This window comes from Chiloscyllium plagiosum, unplaced genomic scaffold, assembly GCF_037043375.1.
Source record: "Chiloscyllium plagiosum isolate Xiang-an unplaced genomic scaffold, Cpla_swu_hap1 HiC_scaffold_6, whole genome shotgun sequence".
NCBI classification, from domain to species: Eukaryota; Metazoa; Chordata; class Chondrichthyes; order Orectolobiformes; family Hemiscylliidae; genus Chiloscyllium; species Chiloscyllium plagiosum.
Genome location: NW_028270144.1, coordinates 49739854 through 49764345, shown reverse-complemented (window position 1 = coordinate 49764345; position 24492 = coordinate 49739854). Strand labels below are relative to the sequence as shown.

The 24492-nt window shown below is 42.4% G+C and overlaps 1 protein-coding gene across 1 annotated transcript in view; it reads right to left on the bottom strand.

Moving 5' to 3' along the window:
• The window catches only part of LOC122551042 (cilium assembly protein DZIP1-like), a 191868-nt gene that overhangs the window by 113439 nt on the left and 53937 nt on the right, over positions 1-24492 (bottom strand). The window contains exon 4 of the mRNA XM_087988540.1: positions 11089-11636. Within this exon, the coding sequence (XP_087844666.1) occupies positions 11089-11636 (548 nt within the window). The remainder of the gene's footprint in view (positions 1-11088; positions 11637-24492) is intronic.

Here is a 24492-nt window from a genome sequence, read left to right as displayed (position 1 = left end):
CCTTCAAGTCAAAGAAGTGGCTATGGACACCTGCATGGGTCCCAGTCATGTCTGCTTCTTTACGGGGTATGTGGAACAATCCTTGTTCCAGCCCTACATTGGACCCCTCCCACAATCACTTTTTGGTACATCAACGACTGCCGATTCATGCTCCCACCAGCACTCTGAAAGCTTTGTTCATTTTGCCTCCAATTTGCACCCCTCTATAACTTTCACATCATCTATTTCTGACAGTTCCCTTCCTTTCCTTGACCTCTCTGTCTCCATTTTGAGGAATAAACTGTCCAAAGCCACTGATTCCCATAGCTACCCTCAGTGCACTTCTTCACACTCTGCAAGGCCTCCATCCAATTCTTCTAGTTTCTTCACGTACATCACATCTATTCAGATGATGCTACCTTCCAAACCAGTGCTGCTAACAGACTTACTTCTTCCATAACCATGGTTTCCCACCTACTGTGGTTGACAGGACCCTCAACCGCATTCAGCCTATCATCTGTCCTTCTGCCCTTGCCCCTTCCTGTCACTCACAATAGCATGATTGGATCCCCCTTGTCCTCACTTTTCATCCCACCAGCCTCCATATTCAAATGAATCATTCTCCACAATTTCAGACAACTCCAGCAAAACGTTACCACCAAACACATTTTCCCCTCACTGCCCCATCAGCATTTCACAAGGACCGTTCCCTCTGGGACACCCGAGTGCATTCCACAACCACCAACACCACACCCACTTCTCACGGCACCTTCCAATGTAACCGCAGAAGGGACCGCAGAACCTGTCCCTTCACCTCTTCCCTGCTCAACATCCAAGGGCCTAAACAGTCTTTCCCGGTGCAGCAGATTTCACTTGTACCTCCTCCAATTTTGTGCGTTGTATTTGCTGTACCCTGTGTGGTCAAAACAATGACTGCAGATGCTGGAAACCAGATTATGGATCAATGATGCTGGAAGAGCACAGCAGTTCAGGCAGCATCCGAGGAGCACCATTGATCCTGTACCCTATGTGGCCTACTCTACATTGGAGAAACCAAACGCAGACTCAGTGACCACTTTGCAGAATACCTCTGGTCTGCGCGTAAGCATGATCCTGACCTTCCTGTAGCTGGTCATTTCAAAAAAGCATCCTGCTCGCATGTTCACTTGTCTGTCCTCAGCATGTTGCAGTGTTCCAGTGAATCACAGCGCAAACTGGAGGAACAACATCTCAGCTTTAGACAAGGCATTTTACAACCTTTTGGACTTAATATTGAGTTCAATACCTTCAAACTGTGAACCAACTCCCATTTCTTCCCTTTCTTTCAGCTTTACTTGTTACATTCTCTGTTACTATGTTCTCTCTCCCCTCCCTCCACCCCAGTAGAACTGTGTTCTTTTCAGTCTGGCAGTTAGACACACCATTATTCTGCCATTCCCACAATCCAATCTCTTTATCTGAATTATCAACATATTTTATCCTTCAGCACTCTACATCCACCACTGCCACACCACCATCAATTATAGCAAAAATACTGCCCTCTCCACACTTCAGTTCTAATGAAGAATCATCTAGACTTGAAATGTTAACTTGCTCTCTCTCCACGGATGCTGTCTGATCCATTGTGATCTTTAGCAAATTTTGTTTTCAGTCCAGTTGTGGCCTAACTAATATCTAATGCACCTCCATCAAAAATCCCCTGCTCTTTTAATCTATGCTTTGGCTAATAAAGGCAAGTATTCTATATTCCTCCTCAACCATCTTATTGACCTGCCTTGCTACTTTCAGGAATCGATGGACATGCATGCTAATGTTCCTTTGATTTTAAATACTTTTGGGACCTACCAATCATAGCCTTGATGGACCTCATTAAGGACTCTTCCTGATACTTTAGATTAGATTCCCTACAGTGCGAAAACAGGCCCTTCAGCCCAACAAGTCCACACCTCCAAAGAGTAACCCACCCAGACCCATTCCTCTATCATTATGGGCAATTTAGCATGGCCAATTCACCTGACCGGCACAATGGGACTATGGGAGGAAACCCACGCAGACACGGGGAGAATGTGCAAAATCCACACAGGCAGTTGCCCAAGGCCGGAATTGAACCCAGGTCACTGGCGCTGCGAGGCAGCAGTCCTAACCACTGAGCCACCATGTCACCCAACTTTTGGAGGTTGAATTCCATCTGCCACTGCTCTGCACACCAAACTAGTAGTTGATATCCTCCTGCAGTGTATGCTTATATTCTTCACTATTTATCATCTTATCATTGTTCATGTCATTTTCAAACTTCTTAATCACATCCCTTATATTTGTGCCCATATCAATAATAACACAGCAAGGGCCCCAGCACCAAGCCCTGCAGAACCGCACTAGAAACTAACTCCCACTCACAGAAACATCCTTCTACAATTACCCACTGCTTTCTGTCTCTCAGGCAAGTTTGGATCCAAAAAAAGTAAAATACTGTGGATGCTGGAAATCTAAAACAAACACAGAGAATGCTGGAGAAACTCAGCAGGCATGCTGTACATCTCTGTGACTCTATGTGTGGCAGCATCTGTAGAGAGAGAAAGAGTTAAATGTTTTGAATCCAGTATGGCTCTTCTTCAGAGTAGTTCTGAATAGGCCAAAACAGACTCAAACTTTCAACTCTGTTTCTCTCTCCACATACGCTGCCATGCCTGTTGAGTTTCTCTAATATTCTCTTTGTTTGTTTTGGATCTAATGTGCTGCATTATTTTGGATCCCATGAATTCTTACTTTCTTGACCAGTCTGTGATGAAGAACCATATAAAAAGCCTTACGAAAACCATGGAGATGCCATCAAATGCATTACCCTCATCAACATTCTTGGTTACCTCCAAAATTCAATCATATATTGTCAAACACAACAGTCCCTCAACAAAGCCATGCTGACTTTCTCTAATAATCAATGTCTTTCCAAGTGCAGATATTCTCTCTTTCTAAATTATTCCCTGTTAACAAGATTGGATTGACTGGCTTGAAATATCCTGGTCTATCACTTCCTCCCTTTTTTAATAATAGGACACTTTTGAGTTCTCTGGCACTTCACTTGCAACCAAAAAGGAATTGAAAATTGCTGCTGGTTCATTGATATCCCCACCCTTGCGTCTGTCAAGAGCCGGAATATGTCTCATTTATATCTGTAAATTTATCTACTTTTAAGGATGTGAAACCCACTCCTACTTTGTCTCTCTCACAATTCTCCATCCAGATGTCTAAATTTGCGTCATCCTTTTCCATTGTGAATTCTGGCTCAAATTAACAATCGAAGATTATGCTCACGCCTTCCAGGTCCACACATACATTATCCTCTGGTCTCTAATGAGCCCTACTCTTTCTTTAGGCATTCCTTTGTTTTTCATTGGATAGTCCTTTATTCTAATTGTCAATACTTTCTCATACACTCTCTTAGCTTCCTTTTTAACAAATCCTCCTGCACTTGATAAATTCTTCAAACAACACTGCGCTTGAAATCAGTCATAAGCTTCTCTTTTTTAATTAATCCTAAATTTATGTCCTTTGAAACCAAGGTTCTCCACTCTTTGCACTCTTTGTTTTTATCAGAACATATTTGCACTGTAAACTCGCTACTCTCTCCTTCAATGCCTCCTATTGCCCTGACAGTCTTATCTGCAAGTAGCTGATCCAAGTCCACTTCGCCCAAATTATGTCCTATCTTCATGAAATTAGTGGTTTGCGAGTTTATAACTTTTATTCCTGGTCCATCCTATCCTTTTCTACAACTAAAATCTAACTGAGTCATGGTCACTGTCTGCAAAATATTCCCCTGCTTAGATTAGATTATTTACAGTGTGGAAACAGGCCCTTCGGCCCAACAAGTCCACACTAACCCTCCGAACAGCAAGCCACCCAGACCAATTACCCCTTCACCTAACACTACGGGCAATTTAGCATGGTCAACTCACCTAACCTGCACATCTTTGGACTGTGGGAGGAAACCAGAGCAAACCCATGCAGACATGGGGAGAATGTGCAAACTCCACACAGCCAGATGCCTGAAGCAGGAATTGAACCCGGGTCTCTGGCACTGTGAGGCAGCAGTGCTAACCACTGTGCCACCGTGCCACCCATACATATTGGGCCTTTCATTTGTCTGGGCTCATATTTAAATATTAGGACCAGAAATTCCCCCTCCTTTATTGATTTTGTACGTACAGGCTGAAAAAGTTCTCCTGGATGCAATTTAAGAATTTTTTGCCTCCTACTTTGCATACTAAGATGATCCGAGCTGGTTCAGTAGTTAGGAGGCCTGCAATTACTGCCTTATCATCCCTACATATTTCTCAAATTTAATTACGTATTTAGGCCTCTCTCTCTCCATTACTGTTTTGGGGCCTATCATACATGCCAAACAGTTTGCCCCTTTTCAATTTTTACTTCCACATATTTGGCTCATTAGACCATCCTTCCAAGATTCATAACTTCGAGAGATGATGGAGAACCCTTGGGGTGCTCTCTGTTGATGAGCAAGGCCTGAACCTTGGCTGTGAGTATTGGGTGTGAGTATTGGGTGTGAAGCTGGAAAGGCACAGCAGATCAGATAGCATCTGAGCAGCAGAAAAGTCAACGTTTTGGGCCGAAGCGTTGACTATTCTGCTTTTTGGATGCTGTCTGACCTACTGTGCTTTTCCAGCTTCACATCAATTGACTCTGACTTCCAGCACCTGCAGTCCTCACAGTCTCCCTGTGAATATTCGGCCAGACCCATCACTGATACTGAGATTATAGTGTTCCCCTCACTGCACCCTGACCTCCGAATGCTCAGCCTCAGGATTAGGGGCTGCTTGTATGGGTCTGAGATGAGGAAAATTATCTTCAGTCAGCGGGTCGTGAATCTTTGGATTTCTAGATTCCAGGGTCTTGTGGAGTCACCTCCAGTGACCGTATTTAAAACTAACATGGACAGACGTTTGGTCTCTTGACAAGTCAGAGGAAACAGTAAAATGCATTAGAAACCCAAGATTAGTGATGATTAGAAACTTGATGGACTGAATGGAGATTACCTGCAACTTTTCTCTTCATTGGTACAATTTTGCAATGCGGGGAAGAGTGTGTGAACAGGATAGTTTTGCTCCTGTTTGTGGACAAATAATTGGCCCTTTAAACAGGAAATCTTTGTTTTCACCCAGTCTGACCCTGTCCTATGACTGCATTCCTGCAGGAACTCTATTCATTCCCAACTGTTGTCAGAATTGGCTGAGAGAAATCACTCAGTTGAAGACCACTCAGCAATAATCGGAAGCTGAGAATCAAGCTGTTACACCGCTACCCCGCGCGTTGTTGATCCATCCTCCCCTAGGAACAGCCCCCACCTATCATAATCATGTGCTGGCATACAAGTGACCGCTGCCATAAGTCACAATGTGGTTTAGTCGCAATGTTGGCCAGTTTTATAGAGAATATTCTGTTCTCCAGGTCATGGATCACTGGTTGATGTACACGTTGGAGTGGTGTCAGTCCTTGCGCAGTAAGCAGCAAAACTGATCACTGACCCGACAGACTTGCCAGTGATTTGCCTCAAGCTGGAAAATGGGAGAGCATTTGAATTATTTGTTCTTATTCCCCAGGACCATGCCTGTGATATTGAATAGTGGAGCAGCCTCCAAGATTCAAAAATCAGATTTCTCCTACTTTCATTGCTGCAAGTAATAGGCATGCCCAGAGAGCAGGTCACAGGCTATGGGTGATAAAGCAGAGGGACAAGTACCTGGAATAGTGCTCGATTCCTGTGCCCTGCTTGGTATTTCCCTGTGATCAGATCCTGCCTGTTAACCTTGGCCATTGGTCATTGTCCTGAAAATGTGGATGCTTAGTTTTGCATTTGAGTAGTGGATGAAATCTGGATACCCTGATCCCCTCATGATCACTTCCCAATGCTGTATTCCAGCCTGGGACACTTTCCATTTTTGGACATGCAAAATTCTAGGGTATGTGATTCTGTAGGCATTTGATCTCTGAGGCTGGTGTGTGTTGACAGATTTGGGAACTTCAGGTGGTGTTTGATCTGAGGGGACTGACAAAAACATCATGCAAACAGAGGGTAGACACAATGGGCAAAGGCGAGAGGGTAGCGGAGATGAGTTAGACTAAACTGAGCTACAATGTACTGTAGATGATACAGTACTTGGCCTTTGGAGTGGGTAGTCAGCTTCTGGACACTGCCCTGTCATTCCTGGATATGAGGATCTATTCGGAGTGAGTATTCAGGACAAAAGGTTTGGGTGGCACCATCAGGAACAAGAACTAATCAGGAAAGTTTACAGTATTATTATTGTGAAGGGAATCAAATGCAAGAGTAAGGAGGTTATGCTTCACTCATACAGGGCCTGGAGAGACCGCAGTGTGGATTACTATGTTCTATCCTAGTCACCGTACTAATGGAAGGCTGTTAATGTATTGGCAGCAGTTCAGAGAAAGATTACTGGATTAATGAACAAATTGCTTTGTGAGGAAAGGCTAGACATGCTGGGCCTGTATCTTCTGGAGTTTAGAAGAGTCAGAGATGAGTTAATTGGAACATGTAAAATCCTGAGGGGACTTGACTAGGTGTATGTTTCCTCTTGTGGAAAACTCCTGACTTAGGGTCATTGTTTAAAAATAAAGGGTTGTCCATTTAAGACAGATGAGAAAACGTTTTTTTTCTAAGGGCTGTGTCTTTGGGATTCTCTTCCTCTAAAGGCAATGGATAAAGAATGTTTAAATATTTTTAAGCCAGAGATAGATAGATTTTTGATTGTCAAGGAGATGAAGGATTATCAGGGGTACGCAGGAATGTAGAGTTGATGTTAAAATCAGATCAGCCACAATCTTATTGAATGGTGGAGCAGACGAGAAAAGCTGAGTGGCCTACTCTTCTTCCTTGGAGAAAGTAAGGATTGCAGATGCTGGAGATCAAAGTCAAAATGTGTGGCACTGGAAAAGCACAGCAGATTAGGCAGCATCCGAGGAGCAGGAGCATTCCTGTTGAATAACTTATGCTTGAAACACCAACTCTCCTGCTCCTTAGATGCTGCCTGACTTGCTGTGCTTTTCCAGCGCCACACGTTTTGACTACTTATTCTTTGGTCATACGACCAAAAGTGTTAAGATGTTTTTTCTGTAAAGACACCAGGTGGTTTAGTAAGTTTTACATTGAGCTTTGACGATAAGTCAAGTGATTGCAGGTTTAACAGGGAATTAGTGAGGTTCCAGCAGGAATGTGGAGGCTCGACCATTGGGTGGAGTTGGAAGAGTGATTGTTTATTCTGTTATTGAGGGCAAATAAAAGCTCGTGTTTCCATCAGTACCTTTTGTAATTTTGACTAGAAGGTGCAATGGGTGTCCCAGTGAGGCACTTATAAAAGGTAGTTACTGTTGTAGAAAGCAGCAGAGCCAGTTAGTGCACAGTAAGGTCTGTGACAATTACACATTAATCTGTTTGTGATGTCATTGAGAGTGTAGTGCTGGAAAAGCACAGCAGGTCAGGCAGCATCCAAGGAGCAGGAAAATCGACGTTTCAGGCAAAAGCCCCTGATCAGGGCTTTTGCCCGAAACATCAATTTTCCTGCTCCTTGGATGCTGCCTGACCTGCAGTGCTTTTCCAGCACCACACTCTCAACTTTGATCTCCAGCATTTGCAGCACTCACTTTCACCCGTTTGTGATGTTGATCAAGGTATTAATATTAGCCAGGACACCAGAGGCAACTCGCCTACTCATTACGCTTTATGACCACTTAGGAGGGCCGAGGTGTGAGGTGTTGCATTTTCAAAAGGCAAATCAGGACAGGACTTATACACTTAAAGGTCAGGTCCTGGGGAGTGCTGCTGAACAAAAAGACCTTGGAGTGCAGGTTCATAGTTCCTTGTTGCGGGTAGACAGGGTAGTGAAGAAGGCATTTAGTGTGCTTGCCTTTATTGGTCAGCGTATCAAGTATAGGTCTTGGGAGGCAGCTGTACATGACATTGGTTAGACCATTATTGGAGTACTGCATGCAATTCTGGTCTCCCTGCTATTGAAAAGACGTCGTGAAACTTGAAAGGGTTCAGAAAAACTTTACAAGGATGTTGCCAGGGTTGGAGGGTTTGAGCTATAGGAGAAGGCTGATTGGACTGGTGCTTTTTTCCATGGAGATCAGACACTGAGGGATGACCTTATTGAGATTTATAAAATCATGAAGAGCATGGATAGTGTAAGTAGACAAGGTCTTTTCCCTGGGGTCAGGTAGTCCAAAACTAGAGAGCAAATATTTAAGGTGAGAGGGGAAAGATTTAAAAGGGACCTAAGGGCAACTTTTTCACACAGAGGGTGGTGCATGGATGGAAAGAGCTGCCAGAGGAAGTGTTGGCAACGAGTACAATCACAACAATCAAAAGGCATCTGGATGGATATATGAATAGGAAGGGTTCAGAGGGATATGGGCAAAATGCTGACAAATGGGATTAGATTTATAGAGGATATCTAGTTGGCATGGAGAAGTTGGACCGAAGGGTCTGTTTCCGTGCTGTATATCTCTATAGCTCTATATCATATTCCTCACTGCTATAATTGATCAATTTCACAACCTTTCCTTCACTTCTATCTGCTCTGTTTCACATGTGAATAACCTAAAATTTAGGAATGTTGAAATGCCAATACTGTCAGCTCTGCTATATTGCCCTGTTTCTTCAAGGCGAGTTGACTTTAATGCGATTGAAGAATTTAGAGCATTATTTGTAGAATGTGAACTGTCCTTACCTGTATTGGCTGTAATGCAATTCAGGTCCCATTACTTTAAATGGCGCAGCAATTGTGCCATTTTCTTGTAACACGAGATCACATGAGAACGGAACGATCGTGTTTTTTCATAACCAACTGTACTGTCTACCATTCAGCCAATTCTCGGTTATAGCTATGATATCACACTGCATTTTACATTTCTACACCCTCAGCTCGTCTGTCTTATTTCTGGTTTTTGCTTAAGTCCCTTATTCAAATTTTTAGTTCACAATGCTTTGATCAAGTGCTGATGATATTTCAAAAATCTTTATAGAAATTTCGAGATGTGTCAATATTACCAACATTTAGATTTTATTATTGCATATTGAGAGTTGGAGCCAAGTTCTAGCTCCTTCACAATATCATTATTCCGGTTTTGATGTACTGTTTAGCTATCAATAAACATGCGTGGCACCTAGTTTAGAAGTACTTAATTTTAAATCAATCAATTAGTGTTTCAGATATTTTTCACCATTTCTACAGTTGTCTCTAAAGTTCTCTTGGTGCATCCTGGAAAGTAATTTTGCTGTTGTCTTGACAATTCTTGGCTTCCAATGGAGTCAGAAAATGTGATTTTACTTAACAGCCTTTTGTCAAAAGGCCTTTCTTAATCATGTTCAAACACAGCAAAATGTGATATTCTACGTATTCTGTGATAGCTTGAAGACAGCAAATACTCAACACCATTTACAACTACAAATTGAATGCTTCTCATATTCTTGTAATCTATCTTGACTATCAGATACCTCCAAATAAAGTTATAACTTGAACTAATTAACGTCAACCAAAGCAAAATTAAATCCAATAAACTTCAATTATGTTTCGTCTTTTTTGAAACAATGGAAATCCTCTGTCTGTAATAGTTCTCTGTATTAGTTTTGACTCATTGTCCTTAATGGCAGGTATGTGAGAATGCATTAAAGAACCTTCATTTGCTACCACTTGTTCAATTGATTTCAGGATTAAATTCTTTAGTGTTTGTGACTTTTATTTGTGCGTTCATTGCAATAAGGAAAACAATATTGCCCATGTATTATTGCTTTTGGAATACAGTAACCGCTAGACTAAGTAAGAAGGCAGATTAGAATCAATCACTGTGGGTCTGGAGCCACATGTCAGCCAGACCAGGTTTTGGTGGCAGATTTTGTTTCAGAAAGGGCTTTATTAAACTAATCGGGTTTTTCCAACAATCAGTATTACAATAGTCTTCTGGTCACCATAACTAAGTTTAGTACTGAAATTAAATTCCACCAATTGCCATCCTGTGTTTGAAGCTATGCCCACCAGAAAATTAGCCCTGTGGACTACTGGTTCAATTACACTACCACTGTCTCCCACTTTGTGCATTAGTTGCTAAATAGAGCGTGATTAAGAAAGATCTGAAGAATTTTTATTAGTTGTCATACTCCTTTGCAATGCTTTGAGAGGTTATGCCATGTCAACCGCACTGCAAGTTGTTCTTCAAGAGCGACTCCAACTTAATAGCATAGTCTCATCCAATCTGATAATTTTTTTTCTCAAGTCCACTTTTCCATTTAAAATGGAAGATTTTAATCCTGTCCTTCTATTCTGCATTATCAATACACATAATGATAATCCCATTAGATATCATTTTGACACTTTAGGTCTAGATCAGTAAACCTGATGAAGGGCTTTTGCCCGAAACGTCGATTTTGCCTGTCCTCGGATGCTGCCTGAATTGCTGTGCTCTTCCAGCACCACTAATCCAGAAACTTATTGTGTGTCTGAGTGATGGATGTTTTTGAAAGGTTATGTTTGTGGACCTTCCGCATCTTGATGTGGATCCTTAGATCTATCTGAATCCCATTAGCAAAAAGAAGTGTCCATCACCTAAGTTACTTACTTATTTTTGCAAATGGCAAAACAAAATCACCTCATATGCAAAAACGAGGTGCAATACAGCCCTGTTAGTCAATCAAAAACATATACTGTACATCAATTCTTAAAAATGCTGTGTGTATCCAGCACACTATAAGAAATAATAAGTGTACTAATTAGTATATTAGATCAAATAATTAAATATAGATCTAAATCCTGGTCCTTGTCTTTATGATTTTAATTTGGATTATAAAGGGAAAATAAACCATCCAGAGACCGTCTGGTCAACCTATGCAAACACATTTGACATTATTATACTGAAGCTGAACTCTATGAAAAGATGTTTATGTCCCAAACTTAAGACTGGACTTTTTCAAATTATTATTAGCACATCTTAAATTCCAAAACATCATTAACAAACTTTGTTCCTAGCCTATAAATATGATTTTAAACTCACCACATTGTTTCTTTAGACATTTCATACCTTATAATAATTATTAGCACCAGACTGAATCATCATCTGTTGAGAAGAAATTATCTGCTTCCTGCGTTTGCATTCCTGTTTCTGAGACTTCATTTCATCAGATAAATTGCAAAGTTCCTTTTTAATTTGTTCTTTTCCAAATTCTGATGCTTGCAATTTTTCTTCATACATCTGTAAATTAGCTGTAAGGTATTCTTGAGAATGAAGAAGATATTCAATGGTGAGCTGTGCCAATCTGAATATTTTCAATAGAGTAGGATCCAGTGGGTTTTGGCAATAAGGACATTTTTCAGCATCCATGTTGCAAAAGGTGATATTCATTATATTTTCCTGCAAAGTGACAAAGTCCAGGTCATGAGCCACTCTGTCCACATCAATGGCACTAATTCGCCTCCAGTTGATAGTTTCATGACGAGGTTTGAATTTGAAGAGAGGAAGTTGACCTCCATGCACACCTGACGTTGATGTGGTCTGCAAAGGAATGCTGTCTGCAAGCGGATCGTGAGAAAAATGTACTGCCGGTGACCCATTCAACCACATCCTTGAACCTGGGTAGGAGAAGAGATTAGAGAAGTAGAAAGAATAATTGATTTTTTTTTATAAAACAGCATTGCTTTCAACCTGGTTATTTAGACCTGGCAATCATAAATTTCTTCAAGCATTGCTAAAAGTAGAACCCAAAATGTTGCAAAATAGACAATATGCATCTGAAATAAGTTCCTTAACACTCACTCATTCCACGCAACCTCATTAATGATGCATGTCCTGTTGTTTAAAGGATCTGAATGTTCTTGCCATGTTGTCAGGAAAATCTTATTTTGTAGAGATTATTGATGAGATGGCTAGGGCTACAAAGACCTATTGCTGCAGCAATGATCTCCACATTACATTTCTCTCACTCCTGTACGATGTTCATCAACCTGACATGATGCCGTCCCATTGTCACGGTAATCAAGAGGAGCATTTCCACTACAAACCACTGTAATAGTAAAGACACAGTACCAATTAACACTATCCTCTAATGTGTTATTTGATATCCTTTTTACCATGGTGTGAGAGTCAGCAAACTTACAGATGGCATTCGTTTGGAATTTGGCTACAGTCATGGGTGTACAGAGAGTATGATAGGGGGCTCAGAGCACATCCTTGTGGGGCACCAATGTTGAAGATTATTGTGGAGGAGGTCTGTTGCCGTCTGAGGATCAGAAAGTTGAGGATCCAGCTGCAGGGGGAGGAGCTGAGACCTAGCTCTCAGAATTTTGACATTAGTCTGGAGGGCATTATGGTACTGAAGGTGGAGTGTAGTTGATGATTAGGAGCCTAATGTAGGTGTCCTTGTTATCTAGATGTTCCAGGGATGAGTGTAGGGCTATGGAAATGGCGCCTGCCAAGGTCCTGTTTCATTGGTAGGCAAATTGTAGGGGATCAAGATAGGCTGGGATGCTAAAGTTGCTGTGAACCATGACCAGCCTCTCGAAGGACTTAATGATTATGGAGGTCAGAGCCACTGAATGGTAGTCATTAAGACAAGTCGAAAATACAGGTGCAAACAAAATAGACTGGGACTGCCATAGTGTTAAGGGTTTAGATGGAGAGGAATTTGTTAAATGTGCACAAGAAATACGACAGGGCAGGGAATGAGGTGTTGGTGGTGCAGCACTTTGGGGCCAGCGACCATAATTCTATTAGTTTTAAAATAGTGATGGAAAAGGATAGACCGGATCTAAAATTTTTTCAAGATATATCACCATCGACTTCCTTACATTTATATCTTCCACGTCCTTCTCCACAGTAAACACTAATGCAAAATATCTCCCCCATTGCCTGAAGCTCCACATAAAGTTTGCCTTGCTGATCTTTGTGGGCCCTATTCTCTCCCTAGTTACTCTTTTGTCTTTAATGTATTTATAAAAACCCTTTGGATTATCTCACGTACCCTATTTGCTCTCCTGATTTTCCTGTTAAGTATGCTCGTACTGCCTTTATACTTTTATAAGGAGAAGGTCTGTTGCCTATCTTCACAATTGTGGCCTGTGCAACTGCAGTGGCTCAATCGGTCAGCACGCGGTACTTGTATGGCAGCGTGTGTAATGCTGAGGTTGTGAGTTTGAGCCTCACCTGGTGCAGTTTTATCTACTCATGGCCAAAGAGTCTATTGGAAAATACCAGTTTCTCTGGATTGACGAATGACCTTTCCTGAGAAATGTCTCGGCGATCAACCAACTTATCCTGGAAATACTTTTATAAGGACTCTGTCGATCTCTCCCGTCCATACCTGACATACGTTTCCTTCTTTTTCTTAACCAAAACCTCAATTTCTCTAGTCATCCAGCATTCCCTACACCTACCAGCCTTTTCTTTCACCCTAACAGGAATATACCATCTCTGGACTCTCGTTATCTTAATTCTGAAGGATTCCTATTTTCCAGGCGTCCCTTTGCCTATGAACATCTGCCCCCAATCAGCTTTTGAGAGTTCTTTCCTAATTAGCTTGCTCCAATTTACTTTAGATTACTTTACTTTACTTACTTACAGTGTGGAAACAGGCCCTTCGGCCCAACAGGTCCACACCGACCCGCCGAAGCGCAACCCACCCAGACCCATTCCCCTACATTTACCCCTTATTAGACTACTTAAACTTAGAACTTCAACTTTTAGATCCGGTCTATCCTTTAGAATTATAGTCGCTGGCCCCAAAGTGCTCCACCACCGACACCTCACTCCCTGCCCTGACCTATTTCCCAAGAGTCGTTCAAGTTTTGCACCTTCTCCGGTAGGTACATCCACACACCAAATCAAAAAATTGTCTTATGCACACTTAACAAATTCCTCTCCATCTAAACCCTGAACACTATGGCAGTCCCTCTCTATGTTTGGAACGTTAAAATCCCCTACCATATCCACTCTATTATTCTCACAGATAACTGAAATCTCCAAACAAATTTGTTTCTCAATTTCCCGCTGACTATTAGGGGGTCTGTAATACAATCTCATTAAGGTAATCATCCTTTTCTTATTTCTCAGTTCCATCCAAGTGAAGTCCCTGGATATATTCCAAGGAATATCCTTCCTGAGTACAATTGTAATGCTATCCCTAATCAAAAATACCACTCCCCCTCCTCTCTTGCCCCCCTTTCTATCCTTCCTGTAGCACTTGTATCCTGGAACATTGAGCTGCCAGTCCTGAGCCATATTTCTGTAATTGCTGTGATATCCCAGTTCCACGTTCCTAACCATGCCTCTTGCATTGAAGTAAATGCAGTTTAATTTAGTAGTCTACCTTGTTCTCTGCTTTGTCTCTGCCTGCCTTGACTGCTTAACTCGCTCCATTTCCCAATTGTACCAGTGTCAGATTGATCTCTTTCCTCATTACCTTCCTGGGTCCCACCTCCCAACCCTCTCACCTTACCAGTTTAAATCCTCCCGAGCAGCTCTAGCAAATCTCCCTACCAGTATAATAGTCCCTTTCCAATTCAGGTGCAATCCATCCTTCTTGTATGGGTCACTTCTCCCCGAGAAAAGATTCCAATGATCCAAAAATGTGAACCCTTCTCCCATGCACCAGTTCCTCAGCCATGCATTCATCTGCTCTATCCTCCTATTCCTACTCTCACTAGCCCATAACACTAGGTGTAATCCAGATATTACTATGATAGATGACCTACTTTTTAAAATTCCTGCCTAACATTCTGTATTCTCTCTTCAGAATCTCATCATTTTCCCATCTTATGTCGTTGGTTCCAATGTGTACAATGACCTTCTGCATATTAAAATTTCTTTTTCATCAGAGAATCATACGTGAGTCCAGAAGACACCCGTACTAATTGTAATAAAGTCAGCCAGTTGGACCTCAGAGGGTGGTACAGTGGCTCAGTGGTTAGCATTGCTACCTCACAGCGCCAGGGACCCAGGTTTGATTCCAGCCTTGGGTGACTGTCTGTGTGGAGTTTGCACATTCTCCCTGTGTCTGCGTGGGTTTCCTCTGGGTGTTCCAGTTTCCTCCCACAATCCAAAGATGTGCAGGTTAAGTGAATTGGCCATGCTAAATTGTCCATAGCGTTAGGTGCATTAGTCAGGGTAAATGTAGAGTAATCAGATAGGGGAATGGATCTGGGTAGGTTGCTCTTCAGAGGGTCGCTGCGGACTTGTTGGGCCAAAGGGCCTGTTTCCACATTGTACGGTTTCTTTGATTCATAGAATATGAGTTTTCTGATTGGACCAGATTAACAGCCCCAGTCAGAGAGATCTGGTGACATAAAAGGAAGAATATCAGGTATACTGAGTTGCCAGATGTCTGACTTAGTGAGAGGTAGCGCTATTGTGAAAGATAATGCATTTGTAAATAAAGGGTAATGAATGATGGGATGTTGGCCTCTGAAGAGATATTTCAGTGACAACGAGTAAAGCACGATCCTCAAGAAAGTCATACACACAGTCGACTTTGAAATGGCGTAAGCATTTTCTCACATCACATCTGTGTTTAAGAAGTTTGATTCATTCAAACCTGCCATTGGGACTGGGGTTAGTATATGGAAAGTATTTGTTATTTTTCTAGGAAAATGACATTATGGCAGACAATGAGTGATTCTCCTGACTGTCTGTGCAGCTGCAGCTTTTTCTGTTATTAGGAACCTAACATTTTCGTGAGGCATCAGATACAAAAACCTTTCAAGGACTGATTCACATAGTTAAGGGATATTAGAAAACCCAATCTTCCTTTATTTCTGAGACGCTATCACTTTTACTGACAATTTGAGAACTAGGGGATTCGGATTAGTGTTGTTGACTAGGTTAAGACAACTGGCAGAATCCTGTGAATTTGGTTTAACCCTTAATGAGATGCACAGAGATAGTCTCGTATGTGGGATTAACGATGTGATTGGAATAACAATCACTGGCTGAAGCTCAACTGGACTTCAAACAGGCACCACAACTGGTTTTATTATTGGAAAATGTGGCAAGTGGAGCGTGTAAGCTGCTAAGTATCATGATGCAAATGGACACCCTCATCAGTCTGCCTGAATACAGGCAACTGCAAAGCCTCACTCAGGAAATGTCCAAAAAAGTAATTCTACATCAGCACACAGCAAAACCCCAAAACAAAGCCAAGTCTTGACGAGACAATTACAATTTTCCTTTACCTCAATTACATCCTTATAATGGTAAAATAATAAGGTAACTTAGAACTTGGATATTGTCCTAAGGCATTTTTCCACGGCAGGTGTGTGCCTATGATGGGACAATATGTGTTCCAGACCCCCAGGTCGAAAGGTCAACAAGATTGGGGCATACCTGTTAGAAAATAAAGTGAGAGTGATCAAACCTGCCCTGGTCTCCACATCTGTCCAGGAGTTCAAGTCATTTCTGGAGCTGGTAAATTATTACAGTAAGTTAATACACAATCTGGCATCCATCCTATGACTATTGCACCATCCTATCACTATCCTCTAAAGTGTTGGCACACCATGATCCCAAGAAAGATCTGGTACTGACATGTAAAATCTCCCTGTCTTTCATTGAAGTGGTATCAGCTCATAGGTGACCCACCAGAGAGGAATGCCCAATATTCATCCACACTTTGGCTAATGCTGAGCGTAAATACACTCAAATCGACAAAGAAGCATTGGTGGTTGTATTGGAATTCTACCAATGCTGTTACAGATAAAGATTTGTGATAATCTACGACCACAAGCCATGACTTTGTCTGCTTAAAGAGAAAAACACAGTGCCACCCATAGCTTCAAGCTCCATTCTGAGGTGGGTCTAATATTAAGTGCTAATAATTATAAATCAGAACACTGACCAAGAAGCCGAGTCGAGAATGCAGATGCATTGAGCTGCCTTCCATTAGAGATATACTGCCTGTAGTACCCACAATGGAAAAATGTCATGACATTCAATTTTCTGTATGTTACCAGTTACAGCTAACAATATTAGACTTTGAATACAGAAAGATCCAGACCTTTCCAAACTGAAATAATTGGTATTAATGGGGAAATCCAAAGGGCCTTTGCAGCTAGAATTAAAACCAGGAGAGACCACCTCATAGTAGAGGATGGCATATTGTTAGAACAAAGAACAAAGAGAATTTACAACCCAGGAACAGGCCCTTTGGCTCTCCAATCCTGAGCTGATCCAAATCCATTGTCTAAACCATCGCCCAATTCCTAAGCATGTGTATCCCTCTGCTCCCCATGCATCTGTCCAGATGCACCTTAAATGAATCTACTGTGCCTGCCTCTACTACCTCTGCTGGCAATGCATTCAAAGGAACCTACCACCCTCTGTGTAAAGTGCTTTCCGCAGGTATCCCCCTGAAACTTTTCACCTCTTACCTTAAAAGCATGACCTCTCATTATTGAATCCCTCACCCTGGGAAAAAAGCTTATGTCTATCCACCCTGTCTATACCCTTCATGATTGAGGGGGACCGTCAATCAGGTTCCCCCCCCCCCCTCAATTTCCTTTTTTCTAATGGAAACAATCTTACCTACTCAACCTCTATTCATAGCTAACACCTTCCATACCAGGCAACATCCTCGTAAACCTTCTCTGCACCCTCTCCAAAGCGTCCACATCCTTTTGGTTATGTGGCGACCAGAACTGTAAACAGTGTTCTAAGTGCTACTGAACAAACGTCTGGTACAATTTTTACATGACCTTCCAGCTCTTATACTCAATACCCTGTCCGATGAAGGTAAGCATACCATACACCTTCTTGACCACTCTATCCACCTGTGCAGCTACCTTCAGGGTACAATGGGCCTGAACTACCAAATCTCCCTGCTCATCAACTTTTCCCAAGGCTCTTCCATTTATAGGATAGTTCGCTCTAGAATTAGACTTCCCAAAATGCATCACCTCACATTTGGCTGGACTTAACTCCATCTGCCACTTCTCCAGCCAACTCTTCTGTCTATCTATATTTTCCTGTATTCTTTGACAGTCCCCTATGCTTTCTGCTACTCCACCAATCTTCATGTCATCTGCAAACTTACTGATCAGACTAACAATGCCCTCTTCCAGAACATTTACATATATTAGGCTTTTGGCACACTGGCATTGTTGGGGCATTGAGTATCGAAGTTGGGAAATTATGTTGCAGTTGTACAGGACCTTGGTGAAGCCACACTTGGAGTATTGTGTTCAGTTTTTGTCACCTTGATATATGAAGGATGTTATTAAACTGGAAAGAGTGAAGGATAAATATACAAGGGTGTTGCCAGAACTTAACAGTCTGGTCACAGGGAGAGGGTGGACAGGCTATGACTTTTTTCTTTAAAGCGTAGGAGACTGAGGAGGGACCTTATAGAAGTGCATAAAATCATGAGAGGCATGGTTAAGGTTGTGGGATATAGGTAAAGTGGTGTTACTTCTGCAATCATAATTACTTATGCAAGGTAAATGAACTCACACCAGTGTATAATTGTTTCAGCCAAGAGCTGAGTCAACAAGAATGAAAACTATTTGAAGGAAATACATAATTGTTTTTATATTAGCTAAAATGTGCATGCAAGAATGAAATGTGCCTGCAAATAGATGGTAGATGTTACAGACAAATAGATAAGGTGCTGTGAGGGGAGGGGGTTAAGCTAGATATGCCTGTACAAACAGTAGTTATAAGCATCTATTTCCCGATTCTGCAAAAACAAGAACAAACCACAATCAAGAAGTCATGAGGTCATAAGATCATAACAAGTGAGGGAAATAGATGGTAGTGAAGGAGGATATACCTAACAATGGACCACATCAGGATGTGGTCAAACGGCCTTGTGAGGCCAGAAATAAGCATTTTGTCACAGACAAGGCCGGATAAGGCAAGAGATAAACAAGAGTAATGGGTGCCGGTCTTAGAGAGGTGGGAAATGTAAACAGGGGAGGAGCAATGGGATGAAAGAATAGGAACCAAATTACATAAATGTTGTGTACTAGTTGAATTCAGTGTGTGTGTGTCCCTGCCTTGTGGACAGTGGACACAACACCCCTCTTGCAAGAGCGAAATAAATGACACTACTGATTCAGATCTTGTCTCGGACTGAAATTATTGAATTGAGTGAGCTTCGTTTCTCACAAGGTGAATACAGTCAAGTTTTTTTCCCAGAGAGAGACACGGGGAGAGAGAGAGAGGGTGTGTGAGAGACAGACATCGGGAGAGAGAGAGGGAGAGGGTGTGAGAGAGAGAGAGACATGGGAGAGAGAGAGGGAGAGTGTGTGTGAGAGAGAAACACGGGGAGAGAGAGAGAGGGAGAGGGTATGAGAGAGAGAGAGAGAGGGAGAGGATACTGTCCAGTTGAACTTAAGGTCAGGGTGTAAGGTGCGTCAGGACAGTGTCCAATAGGCTAAACATCTTCGGCGCTTTGATGACTTTCCGTCCAACATGATGTTAGAATTAGGGGCATTCACTGATGACTACAACACATTCAGCACCACTTGTAATGTCTCAGGTAGTGAACCAGTCCATGCCCATAAGCAGACAGATCTGGACAACATCGAGGTTTTGGTTGATAAGTGGCAAGTAACAATCATACCAATTATGCCAAGGAGAATCTAAACTCTTGATATTAAATAGCATTTCCACCACTGAATACCTTGCTATCTACATGCTGGAAATTATCAGTACTTGTACACAAAACACAAAAAGCCAGCACACAGTTGCAGCTGATAATCAGGAAGGCTAACGGAATGTTAGCCTGTTATTTCAAGGGGGTTGAAGTATAAAAGTATGGAAGTCTTGCTGTGACTGTACATAGTGCTGGTGAGACCACATATGGAGTATTGTGAGCAATGTGGACCAGTTATTTAAAAAAATAAATTATCTTGTTGGAGGCAGTTCACAGAAGGTTCACCAGGATGATCACTGGTGAGTAGGGATTGTCTTAGAAGCAAAGGTTAAACAGGCTGAGACTCTACTCATTGGAATTTGAAAGTATTTAAATATTGAGACATATATGATCTTCATCGGGTATGCTGAGGGAATGTTTGCCCTGATGGGTGAGTCTAGGACCAGAGGGCATAATCTAGAATCATCATAGAACCTCTACAGTGTGAAAACAAGCCGTTTGACCCAACTTCACATTGACCCTTCGAAGAGTATCTCACCCAGACCCATTCCTCTACTGTATTACTCTACATTTTCCCTGCCTAATGCATCTACACATCCCTGAACACTATGGGCAATTTAGCACAGCCAATACATCTAACCTGCACATCTTTAGACTGTGGGAGGAAATCAGAGCACCCAGAGGAAACCCACACAGACATAGGGAGAATGTGCAAACTCCAGCTTGAGGCTGGAACTGAACCTGGGTCCCTGGCACTGTGAGGCAACAGGGCTAACTACTGAGCCACCATGCCGTCCACAGAAGTTTGGTTGGCTAATTTAAGATAGAGATGAGAAGAACAATCTTCTCTCACAGAAGTGAGACTTTGGAATTCCTTGCCATAGACAGCTATGGGGTAGAGTCTTTGCGTATATTTAATTCTGAGATAAATCTTGATCAGTCAGGGAATCAAGGGTTATGAAGAAAAGGCGGGAAAGTGAAAGTGAGGAAAGTCAAATTTGCAATGATCCTATTAATGACGGAGCATGCTCAAAGGGTTGAACAGCTTACTCCTGATCCTATTTATTATGTTCTTATTGACAAGTAAGTGAACTGGACTTGCCACATAAAAATTGCAGGTGAGAAGCTGAAAATTCTGCAGTAATTTGCCTCTTGTCTCTCACCATCTACTAGGCACATGTCTGGATTGTGATAGAATACACTCTACTTGCTAGGATTAATGCAGATACTGCAATATTCAAGAAGTTCCACCACATCCAGTGTAAAGCAGCCTACTTGATTGGCACTCTGATCACTACCTTCAACTTTCACTTACTCCACCAAAAATGCTGAACGACAGAAGTATGTATCATTTACAAGATGCACAGCAGTAACTCACCAAGGCTTCTCCAGTAACACCTCCCAAACTCATGACCTTTACCAACAGGAAGGTCAAGGGCAGCAGATACATGGGAACACCATCAGCTACACACCAGTTTCTCGACAAACTACACACTATCCAGGCTTGGAACTATACTACATTCTATCATTGTTTTTGAGTCAAAGCCTTCTGAATAGCACTGTGGACGTCCCTCCACTCTAGGTATTTCAAGAGGACAGCTCACCACCATCTTCTGCAGAGCAATTAGAGATGGCTAACAAATAATGTTCTAGCCAGCAATGTCCACACTTCATGTCAAATAAAAACAACAATCATTTCCTGAAATTTGTGCTCTATCTATCAAGTTAATAGAGACCAAGATTATACCTGCTCTATTATGCTCCTGACTTCAAAAGTATCTATCCAATTATATGAAATGCATTCTGGGAAATCCAAGATTGAGGATGGGAAAAATGTTTGACTGTAACAGCTGCTCTTTTTTGAGATATTTTAGGTGCTGGAGGTGATTTCCTCGAATCTCAGGAGCAGCAATTACTATTTTATATGCTGTTGCATTGTTTTGAAACTTTGAAAAAAAAAGTCAAAACAACAGCAGTTTTAAAAGGGAGAAGAACAGACAAAGGAAGCACATGGTGAGGTCATTGCAGGAGAGAGAGAGAGAGAGAGAGAGAACGAACCTGCTCAGTTACTGCCTTTGCTGTTTGAATTCATGTATCGCTGGACATCGGAGTGCATCTTGGAAAATTAACAAACAGTGAAATTCACAACTGATCTTGGAGGAACTATTGGGCGAAGTTCACAGCACAGAATCAGATAAGTTAATCCTTGTTTTTAAGTGTGGCCTGTAGAGAATCTGCAGTAGTGAGTAGAGTGGGTTCTCTCTTGATTATATGATTTGGAGATATGTCTCTTGATTAAACTTAAAATATAAGCCATAACTATTAATTTAACCTGGGGCAGTGTTTAGAGAGGAACAAGACAGTGTTATTTTCTGGGTCTGTAGATTGTGAAGGAACAAAAATGGCCTTTAATATATACTTCTTGTCAGATGTGGGAGTTTAAAGAGAGTTTAAGGGTTACTGAGGATTATATTTGTCATAAATGCTGTAGGCTGCGAATCTTATCAGATCGAATGGATAGGTTGGAGATACAGTTAGAAGCAATGAGGAATTTGCAACAGCAACAGTATGTGATGGATGGCAGTTATAGGAAGGAGGGAAGTCTCAGATACAGTCACATAGATGGGTTAACTCCAGGAAAGGTAAGAGAGGTAGGCAGCTAGTGCAGGAGTCTTTTGTGGATATACCCATTTCAAACAGGTATGCTGTTTTGGAAAATGTAGGTGGTGATGAATTCTCAGGGGAACGTAGCACGAACAGCCAAGTTTCTGGTATTGAGACTGGCTCTAAAGCAACAAAGGGTATGTCGGGTTCCAAGAGATCAATTGTGTTAGGGGATTCTCTCGTCCGAGGTACAGACGGATGTTTCTGTGGCCAGCAGCGAAAAAGCAGAATGGTGTGTTGCTTCCCTGGTGCCAGGATTAAGGATGTCTCACAGCGGGTGCAGAATGTTCTCATGGGGGAGAGGGACCAGCAAGAGGTAATTGTCCACATTGGAACCAACGACATAATAAGGGAAAAGGTTGAGGTTCTGAAGGGAGATTACAGAGAGTTAGGCAGAAATTTAAAAAGGAGGTCCTTGGGAGTAGTAATACCTGGATTACTCCCGGTGCTACGAGCTAGTGAGGGCAGGAATAGGAGGATAGCACAGATGAATGCATGGCTGAGGAGCTGATGTATGGGAGAAGGATTCACATTTTTGGATCATTGGAATCTCTTTTGGATAGGTAAAAACAATGACTGCAGATGCTGGAAACCAGATTCTGGGTTAGAATGGTGCTGGAAAAACATAGCAGTTCAGGCAGCATCCGAGGAGCATGAAAATCGACGTTTTGGGCAAAAGCCCTTCATCAGGAATACAGGCAGAGTACCTGCAGGGTGGAGAGATAAATGAAAGGAGGGTGGGGGTGGGGAGAAAGTAGCATAGAGTACAATAGGTGATTGGGGATGGGGATGAGGATGGAGGTGATAGGTCAGAGAGGAGGGTGGGGGAGGGTAGCAAAGAGTACAATGGGTGATGGGGTGGGGATGAAGGTCAGAGGTCAGAGAGGAAGGTGGAGTGGATAGGTGGAAAGGAAGATAGGCGGGTAGGACAAGTCATGGGGACAGTGCTGAGCTGGAAGTTTGGAACTGGGGTAATGTGGGAGAAGGGGAAATGAGGAAACTGGTGAGGTCCACATTGATGCCCTGGGGTTGAAGTGTTCCGAGGTGGAAGATGAGGCATTCTTCCTCCAGGTGTCTGGTGGTGAGGGAGTGGTGGTGAAGGAGGCCCAGGACCTCCATATCCTCGGCTGAGTGGGAGGGGGAGTTGAAATATTGGACCACAGGGCAGTGTGGTTGATTGGCGTGGGTGTCCAGAGATGTTCCCTAAAGCGCTCTGCTAGGAGGCATCCAGTCTCCCCAGTGTAGAGGAGACTGCATCGGGAGCAACGGATACAATAAATTATATTGGTGGATGTGCAGGTAAAACTTTGATGGATGTGGAAGGCTCCTTTGGGGCCTTGGATGGAGGTGAGGGAGGAGGTGTGGGCACAGGTTTTGCAATTCCTGTGGTGGCAGGGGAAGGTGCCAGAATGGGAGAGTGGGTTGTTGGGGAGGCGTGGACCTGACTAGGTAATCACGGAGGGGATGGTCTTTGCGGAAGGTGGAAGGGAAATATATCCCTGGTGGTGGGGTCCGTTTGGAAGTGGCGGAAATGTCGTCGGATGATTTCGTTTATGCGAAGGTTGGTAGGGTGGAAGGTGAGGGAATGGGCAGGACTGGCAACTTAAAGTTCCGGATACAAATGCTACAGAAAAGGATAGAAAGGGAGGCAAGAGAGGAGGGGGAGTGGCATTTTTGATAAAGGATAGCATTATACCCCAGCTGTGCTGAGGGAGGATATTCCCGGAAATACATCCAGGGAAGTTATTTGGGTGGAACTGAGAAATAAGAAAGGGATGATAACCTTCTTGGGATTGTATTATAGACCCCCTAATAGTCAGAGGGAAATTGAGAAACAAACTTGTAAGGAGATCTCAGCTATCTGTAAGAATAATAGGGTGGTGATGGTAGGGGATTTTAACTTTCCAAACATGGACTGGGACTGCCATAGTGTGAAGGGTTTAGATGGAGAGGAATTTGTTAAGTGTGTACAAGACAATTTTCTGATTCAGTATGTGGATGTACCTACTAGAGAAGGTGCAAAGCTTGACCAACTCTTGGGAAATAAGGCAGGGCTGATGACTGAGGTGTCAGTGGGGGAGCACTTTGGGCCAGCGACCATAATTCTGTTAGATTTAAAATAATGATGGAAAAGGATAGACCAGATCTAAAAGTAGAAGTTCTAAATTGGAGAAAGGCCA